The following is a 14,048-nucleotide window of genomic DNA, read 5'->3' as shown; positions in this document are numbered from 1 at the left end:
TCACCGTAAATGTGGACTACATCATCATTTTTCTTAAAGCACATTCATCAAAGACACATTAAAAATAGATAAAACAAAGAAGTTCCAGATTTTGCAGATACTAAATAATCAAAAACATTTACATTGGATATTTATACTGTGAATAATAATGCCTCTTATCTAGAAGTATGTAATAACAGTATTAGTTTTGAAATACTTCCTTTAGTTTTAGTTTTGCTTTGTCTTTATTTTGGTGATCTCCTTAATTTTATTTTTATAATATTGAGCCTCCAGGTCCTTATCAACTATGTAGAAATCAAACAGCCTAACAAGTTAAAATATTTCAAACTCGATGAGGAATATAGAAACCAAGAATTTCCTTTAAATCATGGAAAATAAATTGTTTCATTAATCCTCAATGAAACCATTACAGAAGTTTATAAAGTGACACAAATCTATCCAGCACACAGTATCTAACTGTTGAAAAGTGTCTCAGTTATCAAACAACATTAATAAAACTTACTAATGCTATATTAGACATCATAGGAAAAAGCATTTTATTACTCAAAAGGTATGTACAATGGGAGAAGAAAAAAAATCATCAAAACTTCAGTGCTAATCATGGACTAGATAAAAAAAAATGCTTGAAGGCCTACAATGTGGTAAGCTTGCTTTTTCCAATCAGATAAGATATGAGGTTAGTTATTTTAGAATGGACCAGATTCTGAGTCATTCCCGATCATTCAGGAGGTAGTAAGTTCTACTTAAAGGTAAAATAAAATTGTATTACTAAAAACACTGTATAATCTATATTAACACAAATTTGGAAAACGTTACTCTAATGAATTATTAATATGATGTGAAAAACTTCTGCATCTCAAGAGACTGAAAAATAAATCTATAAATCCAGGGTAGAATGTATATGCCCAGATAAAACAAAGCAAACTTTTACTCAAATTATAACTTTTGGGGAAAAAACAAGAACTGTAATTGATCCAATTTGTCAAGTATCTATTGTACATCTAAATATCAGCATTAATGGGTATAGGTGGTTGAAACTTATAAAGATGAATTAACTTACAAGTTATTCAGTGATACAAATTATTCATTCATCTTCTATTGCTATATAATAAATTATCACAAATCTAACAGCTTAAAACAATACCTATTTAGAATCTCAGTTCCCCTGGCTCAGGAGTCTGGGTGCATTTGGCTGAGTTCCTTCCTCTTACCAGTCAGAAACCAAGGTGTCAGCCAGGGCTCCAGTCCTCAACTGAGACTCGGGATCTCTTCCAAGTTAACTGGTTCTCGGCAGAATTAATTTCCTTGTGGCTATATGACTAGGACCACAATTTTCTTGCTAGTTGCCCATCAGAGACCACCACTTGCAGAGGTCATCTCTACTGTTTCGCCACGAGAATGTTTACTACCTTCCAGGTGAGCAGAATTATCTCTCTCTAATTTCTTTTCCCCTGCTAGCCTGCTATGAAGGAGTCTTATTCGTTAATGTAATCCTGGGAGGGACCATCCATCACCACTTGCCACATAACAAAACCTAATCAAGTGAGCTGCTACACCACAATATTTACAGGTACCACTCACACTCAAGGGAATGGAATACTACAAGGTGTGTATTCGAGGGGTCGAGAATCTTGGAGACCATCTTAGAATTCTACCTACTCCAGATGGAGATATGTGCAGGATGCTGTATGAGCAAAAGAGGAAGTATAAGATTCAGACTGGCAGAACAAAGAAAGGAAAGGGAAATTACTATAGAAGCCCTTGCCAGACAAGTTCCAGGCACTATTCTCAGAAAAACTTTTTTTTTTTTAAATCAAGAAATCAAAGCTCAGGAAAGATAAGTAATGTGCCCAAGGTTATACAGTGTGGCTCTACCCAGAGGGAATGTTTGGATTAACTTATCTGGGTATGTGGTTATTTAGGTAAATGGATAGAGGTAGGGGGTAAGGGTGAGGACGGATGGAGGAGTGCCATTAAGTAAAGGGAAACACAAGTGCAAAGACAAAGAGATTCAGCAGACTACACACAGTAATGAAACTACAAATATCTTCATTTCAGCATGAACAGAGCGTGAAGTGTGTGGTAGGGAATGGATGGAGATGAAGCTGGAGAGACAGCAGGGATCAGATTAAGAAATGTCTTCTGAGAACTTCATCTTTAAGGCTACACGAAATTAAGGAAGGATTTTGGGATGCAGTGTCACGAATTGTGTATGATTTTTAAAAATTCCTCTGCCTGGAATATTATCATCATAGTCTTCACAAAAAAACTTTTAAAGCAATTTTAAGTGTAGTCACATAATAATTATCAATACTATTGATAAGTTAGTTATCAATACTATTGATAAAGTTACATATCAGATACATGCAGAAAAGCTAAGAACTCATAATAAATGTTGAAGAATTCTAGGTAAAAATTAACTGTACACTACAGAAAGAAAGAAAATCCCAGGTACATGCACTTTAAAGCACAAGATGAAACTGGAGAGAAAAACAGTAGGATAACCATATTGGTATAAAATGCCTACCTTGACTTCACCACTTCCACCAGCACTTAGTACATTTCTCCATCCTTGTTCCCTGGCCCTATTTATTCTCTCCAACTTTGGGGAAAAGAAATAAACAAAACACCATTTCAAGTACTTAATAAAAAATACATATAATACATTTAGCAATAAACTAAAAATCAGTATATTCTTTAAGAAAAAACTATTTAATAGATTATCCTCTTACCTTTTCCTTTTCTTGCCTTTTCATTTGTTCAGCCTTCATTAAACTAATAATCTGTAACAATTTTAAAGACAAACTTCTTAAAACTCTTGGCCCTATCATCACTTACAACTTGCCAAAGGTAGAAAAACAAGAGCAAAAAACTACCTGATCTTTTTGTTTCTTTTCTTTTTCAACACAATCCAGCCTTCTCTTTCTTGCTGCTTCCTTAAATAAAAAAAAGAACATTTTTATCAATAATAATTCCTACTTTTTCTAGTCTCATTAGGAAAGTTAGTACACCAATGACAGAGGTATGTTCAGTGAGGTTTTTTAAAAAAAGAAGTAACAGGTATTTGAAAGAAATAAGGTGAGGTTTGGAGGCTTTATAGTAAGATTTTGTTTCTTTTTAAAATTATTTCTGCAAAGCTTTAAAATAACTAGACAGATGTCTTTATACCTCAGACATTTTCCTCCTTTCTTCTCCAGTATTCACTCTCTTCTCTGGAGTTTGATGGGCCTGGACAAAAAGTAAAACTACAAATTAAATAAAGATTTTGAGGTACTTCTTTGAGAATCCCAAATTAACAGAAATTTAAAACAAGAAAAAGGTAAAGCTCATACTTCCATAACTCTCCTCTAAATTACCCTATCTTTCAAAACAGAAAACACTGTAGTCTTTGACATGCTGACTGTTGAACAAACAGAAACATTAGATGAAAAGAAACTGTGAAAAAGGGTCCTTTCCCAATGATAACTAAACAGTTGTGTGTTCAGATATGGATGTTAACTTTAAGTTTTCTAATATTATGATAGAAGAGCATTTCAAAAGCCCATGATAATTTTTTTAATTACACTATATATCTTCAGTATATAAAATTCAAACAAGATTAAAAATTTGTGGTCTATTTTGCTCCCACCTCCAGAGGTAATGACTGTTAATACTTTCATTAGTGCCTTTTAGACATTATTTTATGTATTTAGATATATATACAGTTCAAGTATATACAGACAATAATTTTAACTGATTTTTGCATACATGTAATATTAATGTTACTAGATGGAACAATGACTTTAATTTTTCAAATTTCAATAGCTTTAGGGGTTCAAGTGGTTTTTGGTTACATGGATGAAATGCAAAATGGTGTATATTAGATATTTACATTTCTTTAATATACTGTTTACCTAACTTTGGGGATGTTCATGGAATCACAAAATATATATTCTTTGGTATCCTGCTTTTGCTCAACATTGTTTTCAAGATTCATTTATGTTATTATTTGTATCTACATGTTTTCTTCATGAATATATAGCATTCTATTAATTTTGATTCCTTTCTTCCACAATTATCTATTATGTCTATTCTAAAGTATCTGGGGGTGGGGGCTGGTGTGGTAGCTCATACCTATAACTGTAGCACTTTGGGAGGCCAAGGCAGGAGGATTGCTTGAGCCTAGGAATTTGAGACCAGCCTGGATAACACAGTGAGTCCCTATCACTACAAAAAATTTTTTAAAATTAGCCAGCCATGTGGCCCACACCTGTTGTCCCAGCTACTCAGGAGGCTGAGATGGAAGGATCTCTTGAGCCTAGGATGTAGAGGCTACAGTGAGCCATGATCATATCACTATACTCCAGCCTGAGTGACAGAGAGAGACCCTGTCTCAAAAAAAAAAGTATCTGGGGGATTTATGGCTATTTCTTTCCATTTCATTTTCTAATTTTTTTACGTTGGGCTTCCATCAGGCCACTTTATTGAATTTATTAATAGTTTAATGCTGCTTCACCGAGATTTTCTAGGTAGGTAATCATATCAAATGTAAATATGATATGTCTATGTTTTCTCTCCTCTTCCAATATTTACATTTCTTTCTTTTCAATTGCTCTAGCTAGAACCTCTGGCACAATTAAACGATGGCAATGGCAGCAAATCCCTCTGTCTTGTTCCTGACTTTAATGATAATGCTTCCAATGTTTCATCATTACTTATAAAGCCTGAGATAGGTTTCAGGTGTGTATACATACTGTATTAAGAACTTACCTTCTGTTTCTTGAATCACACTTTTTAAAACAAAAGTTAGTGTTAAGTTTCACCCAGTTTTCAGCATCTACAGAGATGATTTTTATATGATTTTGTTCTTTAACCTGCTAATGTAGTAAAATTACAGTAATTGGTTTTCTACTGTTGAAATGTCCCTGTATTACTGCAATACATCCTATTTGAAAATTATTACATTATTTTTTGATAAACTGCCTGATTTCCCCTTTTTAAAATCCTTTTTTTTTTTTAGGATTTCTGTATCTGTTCTTATAAGTGATCTACAGTTTTGTTTCACCCTGTGTTAACTGCCCAATTTTGTAATCAAGGTTAAGCCTAATACATGACTGGTTTTTCAAACAATTCTAAATGCAATTCTATATACCAAAATAGGCAAAAATTTATAGAAAATTTTAAGTTATTTATCATGTACCAGTGTTTATATTTTTCAGCCACTTTAGAAAAGGTGATTTTAAAAGAACAGTGTACAATATTTCACCTACACTGAGTTTCAATACAAAGGAAAGTAGACATTACTTAAAAAAATTACTTGGGAAAAATATTTTGATGGTTTTTTGCATTATCATCAAAATAATCCAGCATTTGATTAAATCATTGAAAGTTGTCTCTACTAACAATTCCATTTTAACAGCAGCTATATTTTAACAAAGTCATTGGCATAAAACATATTACCCTTTGCTTTAGTTTTCTAAATTACGTAGAATGACCATAACATATATGCACTAAAATTCTAACCCTGAAAAGAAAATTGAGAATATTTCAAAATAAACATGACCCTTACATCATTTTTGAAATACATGTCTCACAATATATTAAAAACTTAAAAAGGGACACAAAAATTTACTTTCACTGAAAACAATTCGAAAGGATAACTAACAATTATGCTTTAGAAAGCAATGATATAATTTAAACTGTGTATTTCTTTCAAATAAAACACAACTTTTTTACTTTAATGAAGATATTACTGAGTATGAGCCCAGGAATATGCTGATATTTAAAATACGTAATACCAGACAATGGCTTAATAAACTTATAAATGAGAATATTTACTGTTTCGTAATGTGCTGTGGCATTTTAGTTAAATAATCATAAACCAATCAATTTTATTGGTACAATATGTTTTAACTTACAGCCATAGCAACAACGGGATAAGTGATACTAAATCTCTCACCTGATTTCACTCTTACGATGAACTAAATGATGCATTGACTCTCTGACAAAATAACCCAAGCAGTGGGTTCTCAGAACTATCCCACTCCCTCACTGTATTATTAGTTCCTAACCTCTAATTTTGGCTAGTTATTTAAATTCAACTCTCATTTAAGCTAACTATTTACATTACCACCTTACCCCAGAAAAGACACTAAAGTTGATGAAATAAAAACAATACTGAAATATTCAAAGAACATTAGATTTCAAACTTTTTCTAAAGGTAACCCACGATAAGAAATTATCTGGACTCAGTGAAGACACATATACACCCCTAAGTTTAATAAAATATCTTCACTATGTATAGCAGACCCTGCTACTTTCTATCACTTGAAAACAAACAGACGAAATCCCCTGCTCTTTGCCTACTAGAATGTTTTTGCCAACATTGATGGAGAGCAACCCCTCACTTTAAAATCATTATGAGAGACCTCTGGGGCACTATTATTGAAGTACAAGAAATAAAAATCAAGTATCATTACAAAAACACAGGATTTCTGCCATGATGGCCGAATAGGAACAGCTCCAGAGTGCAGTTCCCAGTGAAAGTGACACAGAAGGCGAGTGATCTTGGCATTTCCAACCAAGGTACCAGGTTCATTTCAAAGGGACTGGTTGGACAGTGGGTATAGTCCAGGGAGGGCAAACAGAGGCAGGGCAGGGCACTGCCCCACGGGGAAGTGCAGTTGGACAGAGTATCCGGCACTCTTCCCCTCTGGTACTCCAGTTCAGATACTGAGCTTCTCCCATTGCCTCTGCAACCCACAGACAAGGAGATCCCCACCAGGTTGAAAAGCATGAGTTACTACCAGATCAGAGTGGTAGCCCTGGCTGCTGTCATGGGTTGTCAGCACAGATTTAGGTGGATGTTTTAAACCAGTGCTGACAGTGCCTGTGGGACAGAACTCCCTGCTCCCTAGAAAGCAGGGGAGTGGAAAGCAGGGAGACAGGTAATATGGCTTGGCAGGTCCCACCCTGACAAAGACCAGCAAACTGAAACCCTCTCGCTTAAGTTTCGCAGCTAGCACATCAGTTTGAGCTCAACCCAGGACGATCCAGCTTGGTGGGGGGAAAGGCATCGCCATAGCTGATCTTACCTGTGTAAACAAAAACCAGAGGAAGCTTACACAACAGCTGGACTGAGGCCATGGCAGCCCACGAGTGCCCCTGCAGGCAGACAAGGGACAGACTGCCTTGTGAAGCAACCTCCTGACTGCTGCATCACCAAAAAGACACCACATAAAAGAGAGGTCTTGCTGACAACTGGCGGGTACCTTTCTGGGACAAAGCTACCAGAGGAAAGATCAGGCAGCAATACTTGCTGTGCTGCAGCCTCCACGGGTGATTCTCAGGCAAGAAAGGTCTGGAGTGGACCTCCAGCAGTCCTACAGCAGTGGGGCCTGTTAGAAAGAAAACTAAAAAACAAAAAGAAATAGCTTCAACATCAACAGAAAGGAGGTCCACTCAGGGACCCCATCTCAAATCACCAATTTCAAAGATCAAAGGTAGATAAATCCATGAAGTTGGGAAGAAACCAGCACAAAAAGAATAAAATCATCAAAGACCAGACTGTCTCTTCTCCTCCAAGGGATCACAACTCCTCACCATCAAGAGAACAAAACAGGATAGAGAATGAGTTTGACCAATTCACAGAAGCAGGCTTCAGATGGTTGGTATAACAAACTTCTCCAAGGCTAAAGGAACACGTTCTAACCAAATGCAAACAAACTAAAAACCTTGAAAAAAAGTTAGATGAAATGCCAACTAGAATAACCAACTTAGAGAAGAACATAAATGACTTGATGGAGCTGAAAAACACAGCACGAGAACTTCACAAAGCATAAACAAGTTTCAATAGCTGAATTCATCAAGCAGAAGAAAGTATCAGAGATTGAAGATTAACTCAATGAAATAAAATGAGAAGGCAAGATTAGAGAAAAGTGAAAAGAAATGAAAAAAGCCTCCAAGAAATATGGGATTATGTGAAAAGACCTAATCTATATTTGATAGGTGTACCTGAATATGACAGGAAGAATGAATCCAAGCTGGAAAACACTCTTCAGGCTATTATCCAGGAGAATTTCGCCAGCCTAGCAGGGCAGGCCAACATTCAAATCCAGGAAATATAGAGACCACAACAAAGATACTCATCAAGAAGAGCAACCCCAAGGCACATACTCATCAGACTCACCAGGGTTGAAATGAAGGAAAAAATACTAAGGGCAGCCAGAGAGAAAGGTTTGGTCACTCACAAAGGGAAGCCCATCAGATTCACAGTGGATCTCTCAGCAGAAACCCTACAAGCCAGAAGAGTGAAGGCCAATATTCAACATCCTTAAAGAAAAAACTTTCAACCCAGAATCTCATATCCAGCCAAACTAAGCTTCATAAGTGAAGGAGAAATAAAATCCTTTATGGACAAGCAATTGCTGAGAAATTTCATCACCACTAGACCTGCCTTACAAGAGCTCCTGAAAGAAGCACTAAACAAGGAAGGGAACAACCAGTACCAACCACTGCAAAAAAGGTACCAAACTGTAAAGACCAATGACACAATGAGGAAACTGTGGCAATTAATGAACAAAACAACCAGCCAGTAAAAAAAAAATGGCAGGATGAAATTCACACATAACAATATTAACATTAAATGTAAATGGCCAAAATGCACCAATCAAAAGACACAAACTGGCAAACTAGATAAAAAGTCAAGATCCATTGGTGTGCTGTAGTATTCAGGAGACCCATCTCACATGCAAAGACACACACAGACTCAAAATAAAGGGATGGAAGAAGATTTACCAAGCAAACAGACAGCAAAAAAAAAGCAGGGGCTGCACTCCTAGTCTCTGATAAAACAGACTTTAAATCAACAAAGATCAAAAGAAACAAGGGCATTATATAATGGTAAAAGGATCAATGCAACAAGAGCTAACTATCCTAAATATATATGCACCCAAGACAGGAGCACCCAGATATATAAAGCAAGTTCTTAATGACCTACAAAGAGACTTAGACTCCCACACAATAATAGTGAGAGACTTTAACACCCTACTGTCAACATTAGATCAACGAGACAGAAAACTAATAAGAATATCCAGGACTTGAACACATACCTGGACCAAGTGGAACTAGTAGACATCTACAGAACTCTCCACCCCAAATCCATAGAATATACATTCTTCTCAGCACCACATTGCACCTACTCTAAAATTGACCACATAATTGGAAGTAAATCACTCCTCAGCAAATGCAAAAGAACAGAAATCATAACAATCTCTCAGATCTCAGTGCAATCAAATTTGAACTCCAAATTAAGAAACTCACTCAAAACCACAAAACTACAGGGAAACTGAACAACTTACTCTTGAATGACGACTGGATAAACAATTAAATGAAGGCAGAAATAAAGATGTTCTTAGAAACTAATGAGAATGAAGACACAATGTACCAGAATCTCTAAGACACATTTAAAGTAGTACCTAGAGGGAAATGTATAGCAATCCATGCCCACATGAGAAGCGAGGAAAGATCTAAAATTGACCCCCCATCATCAAAATAAAAAGAGCTAGAGGAGCAAAATCAAACAAACAAACACAAAAGCTAGCAGAAGGCAAGAAACAACAAAGATCAGAGTGGAACTGAAGGAGACAGAGACACAAAAAAAAACCCTTCAAAAAATCAATAAATCCAGGAGCTGGTTTTTTGAAAAGATTAACAAAATAGACAGACCACTAGCCAAACTAATAAGTAAAGAGAGAAGAATCGAATAGATGCAATAAAATATGATAAAGGGGATATAACCACCGATTCCACAGAAATACAAACTACCATCAGAGATTACTACAAACAACTCTATGCACATAAACCAGTAAATCTGGAAGAAATGGATAAACTCCTGGGCACTTACACCCTCCCAAGAATGAACCAGGAAGAAATCAAATCCCTGAATAGACCAATAACAAGGTCTGAGGTTGAGGCAGCAATTAATAGCTTACCAACCAAAAAAAAGTCCAGGCCCAGACAAGTACACAGCCGAATTCTATCAGACCTACAAAGAGAAACTGGTTCCATTCCTTCTGAAACTATTCCAAACAATACAAAAAGAGGGAATCCTCCCTAACTCATTTTATGAGACCAACATCAACCAGATATCAAAAACCTGGCAGAGACACAAATAAAAAGAAAACTTCAGGCCAATATCCATGATGAACATCGATGCAAAATCTTCAATAAAATACTGGCAAACAGATTGCAACAGCACATCAAAAAGATTACCCATCACGATCAAATAGACTTCATGCCAGGGACACAAGATAGGTTCAACATACACTAATCTATAAACATAATCCATCACATAAACAAAACCACAGACAAAAACCACGATTATCTCAATAGATGCAGAGAAGGCCCTTGACAAAACTCTACAGCCCTTTCTGCTAAAAGCTCTCCATAAACTAGGTATTGATGGAACGTACCTCAAAACAATAAAAGCTATTTATAACAAACCCACAGCTAACATCATACTGAACTAGCAAAAACTGGAAGCATTCCCTTTGGAAACTGGCATTAGATAAGGGTGCCCTCTCTCACCACTCCTATTTAATACAGTACTGGAAATTCTAGCCAGAGTAATCAGGCAAGAAAAAGAAATAAAAGGTATTCAATTAGGAAAATAAGAAGTCAAATTGTCTCTATTTGCAGACAGCATGACTGTCTATTTAGAAGACCCCAACATCTCTGCCCAAAATCTACTTAAGCTGATAAGCAACTTCAGCAAAGTCTCAGGATACGAAATCAATAGGCAGAAATCACAGGTATTCCTATACACCAATAACAGACAAACAGAGAGCCAAATCATGAGTGAATGCCCATTCACAATTGCTACAAAGAGAATAAAATACCTAGGAATACAACTAACAAGAAACATAAAGGACCTCTTCAAGGAGAACTACAAATCACTGCTTGATGAAATAAGAGAGGACACAAACAGATGGAAAAACATTACATGCTCATGGTTCGGAAGAACCAATATCATGAAAATGGCCATACTGCCCAAAGTAATTTATGCATTCAATGCTATCCCCATCAAGTTACCATTGAACTTCTTCAAATAACTGGAAAAAAACCACCTTAAACTTCATACGGAACCAAAAGAGAGCCCACATAGCCAAGACAATCATAAGCAAAAAGAACAAAGCTGGAGGCATTATGCTACCTGATTTCAAACTATACTACAAGGCTACAGTAATCAAAACAGCATAGTACTGGTACCAAAACAGAGATATAGACTAATGGAACAGAACAGAGGCCTTGGAAGTAATGCCACATATCTACAATCATCTGATCCTAGACAAACCTGACAAAGAAAAGCAATGGGGAAAAGATTCCCTGTTTAATAAATAGTATTGGGAGAACTGGCTAGCCATATGCAGAAAGCTGAAACTGGACACCTTCCTTATATCTTACACTAAAATTAACTCCAGATGGATTAAAGATTTAAACATATGACCAAACACCATAAAAACCCTAGAAGAAAACCTAGGCAATACCATTCAGGATATAGGCACAGGCAAGGACTTCAAGACTAACACACCAAATGCAATGGCAGCAAAAGCCAAAATAGACAAATGGGACCTAATTAAGCTTAAGAGTTTCTGCACAGCGAAAGAAACAATCATTAGCATGAGCTGGCAACCAACGGAACGGGAAAAAATTTTTGCAATCTACCCATCTGACAAAGGGCTAATATCCAGAATCTACAAAGAACTAAAGCAGATTTACAAGAAAAAAATAAACAATCCCATTCATAAGTGGACAAAGGACACGAACAGACACTTTTCAAAAGAAGACATTTTTAAGGCCAACAATTATATGAAAAAACGCTGAACATCACTGGTCATTAGAGAAATGCAAATCAAAACCACATTGAGATTCTATCTCATGCCAGTTAGAATAGCAATCATTAAAAAATCTGGAGACAACAGATGCTAGAGAGGATGTGGAGAAATAGGAACACTTTTACACTGTTGGTGGGAGTATAAATTAGTTCAACCATGGCGATTCCTCAAAAATCTAGAAATAGAAACACCATTTGAGCCAGCAATCCCATTACTGGGTATATACCCAAAGGATTATAAATCATTCTATTATAAAGACACATGCACACGTATGTTCACTGCGGCACTGTTTACAACAGCAAAGATCTGGAACCAACCCAAATGCCCATCAATGATAGACTGGACAAAGAAAATGTGGGACATATACACCATGGAATACTATGCAGTCATAAAAAATGATGAGTTCGTGTTTTTGTAGGGACATGGATGAATCTGGAAGCCGTCATTCTCCGCAAACTGACACAAGAACAGAAAACGAAACACTGCACGTTCTCACTCAAAGGCAGGTGTTGAACAATGAGAACACATGGGCAAGGAAGGGGAACATCACACACTGGGGTCTGTTGAGGGTGAGGGGCTAGGGGAAGGACTGCGGGGGGGGGCAGGTTACGGAGGGATAACACTGGGAGAAATGCCTGATGTAGGTGATGGGGGGATGGAGACAGCAAACCACCATGGCATATGTGTACCTATGCAACAATCCTGCAAGATCTGCACATGTACCCCAGAACTTAAAGTACAATTAAAAAAAAAGAAGAAGAAACAAAAAGAAAAACACACAGTTAACATTTCAAAGTATGTTCTATGTATATAGAATTTGAAACACTCGGGAATGTTACCCAGAGCTTTGTAAAAATACATATTCCTTCCATACACAGGAATATTTGGCAATAATAAAAAAATGAAGTACTGATACATGCTACAACATAGATCCACCATGAAAACATTATGCTGAGTAAAAGAAGCCAGTCACAAAAAACCATGTTCTATATGATTTCATTTATATAAATGTACAGATGAAGCGAACCTGTATAGACAGAGAAAGTAGATTAGGGGCGGCCTAGGGTTGTGGGGTTGGGGAATACCGGGCAGTAGCTGCTAACAGAAAAAGGATTTCCTTTGGGGTGATGAAAATGTTCTAAAATTGATTGTGCAGATCGTTATGCAATTCTGTAAATACATAAAACAATTTAATTGAAAACTTGTAACGGGAGAATTATGTATAGTATGTGAATTATATTTCAATAAAGCTATTTTTTAAAAATATATGTCCCAAGAGTTGCTAAATCATAATCTTTGGACATAGAGCCCTACATTCTATATTCTGACAAATTCCACAGGTTAACTTCAGTAGCCAGTCTAGCACCATTCTCAAATTTGTGAACTACACCACCAAACAATTAAGCAATTTAAAAACATTAATACAGCAATTCGATATAAATAACTGGATTTTATATATATTACACAGTAAAGTGGATTAAGAAGAGAATTTTTAACTACATACCCATATACTCTTCTTAGGTACATTACATGAAGGCAATGATTGTATTCATCTTCTAAAGGTCCACATTACCTCATATATAAGATATTCAAATATTTATGAAATGAAAATACTAAGCTGCTCCTTTAAGATCACACAGGTATTTTCAGAACACTATTTCTATAGTGAAGAGAGTAATATAAAACACAAAACATCCACACTGAGAGAACTGTTTTTGTCTTTTTAAAAATCACAGCCAAATACTGAAGTGGGATATAACGTATTCAAGGGGCTCCCTCTGGTGGCTTAATGGCCACTCCTTTGCTTTAACAGAGCCTTGAAAAAAAAAAAAACCTGTAACTATTACAGGAACTGGAGCAAAGAAAAGCCTTATGATAAATATTTTGTGAACAGGCCAAATAATAGTAACTTGATGCATATTAGCTTAAATTCGTGCAATTACAAAATGACGGTATCTTAAGTGGTTAAGGTTTTCCTTTTTCAAGCTTGAAGTTAAAAATTCTAACAAGCCATTGTGAATTTCAACCTAAAAGATGCTGTAGTTGGCAGTAGGGGGTGGGGAGAAGTCTTTAAAAAAAAAATGAGATGCAAAAAATAAGGGAAAGGCTGTGTGTAATGGCTCACGCCTGTAATCCCAGCACTTCTGGGGGCTGAGGTGGGCAGATCACTTGAGC

General features: G+C 36.2%; 1 protein-coding gene across 25 annotated transcripts in view; it reads right to left on the bottom strand.

Annotated features, from left to right (window-relative positions):
• Positions 1-14,048, bottom strand: part of NEK1 (NIMA related kinase 1) — a 257,207-nt gene that overhangs the window by 183,936 nt on the left and 59,223 nt on the right. For all 25 annotated transcript variants that reach the window (XM_078366260.1, XM_078366264.1, XM_078366266.1 and 22 more), the window contains 4 exons: positions 3,169-3,228; positions 2,877-2,936; positions 2,733-2,783; positions 2,528-2,602 (listed from right to left, as the gene is read on the bottom strand). In XM_078366260.1, the coding sequence (XP_078222386.1) occupies positions 2,528-2,602; positions 2,733-2,783; positions 2,877-2,936; positions 3,169-3,228 (246 nt within the window). The remainder of the gene's footprint in view (positions 1-2,527; positions 2,603-2,732; positions 2,784-2,876; positions 2,937-3,168; positions 3,229-14,048) is intronic.

Source organism: Callithrix jacchus, chromosome 3, assembly GCF_049354715.1.
Source record: "Callithrix jacchus isolate 240 chromosome 3, calJac240_pri, whole genome shotgun sequence".
In the NCBI taxonomy this organism is placed as follows: Eukaryota; Metazoa; Chordata; class Mammalia; order Primates; family Cebidae; genus Callithrix; species Callithrix jacchus.
The sequence above is the reverse complement of the archived record's forward strand: the minus strand, read 5'-3'. Positions and strand labels throughout refer to the sequence as shown.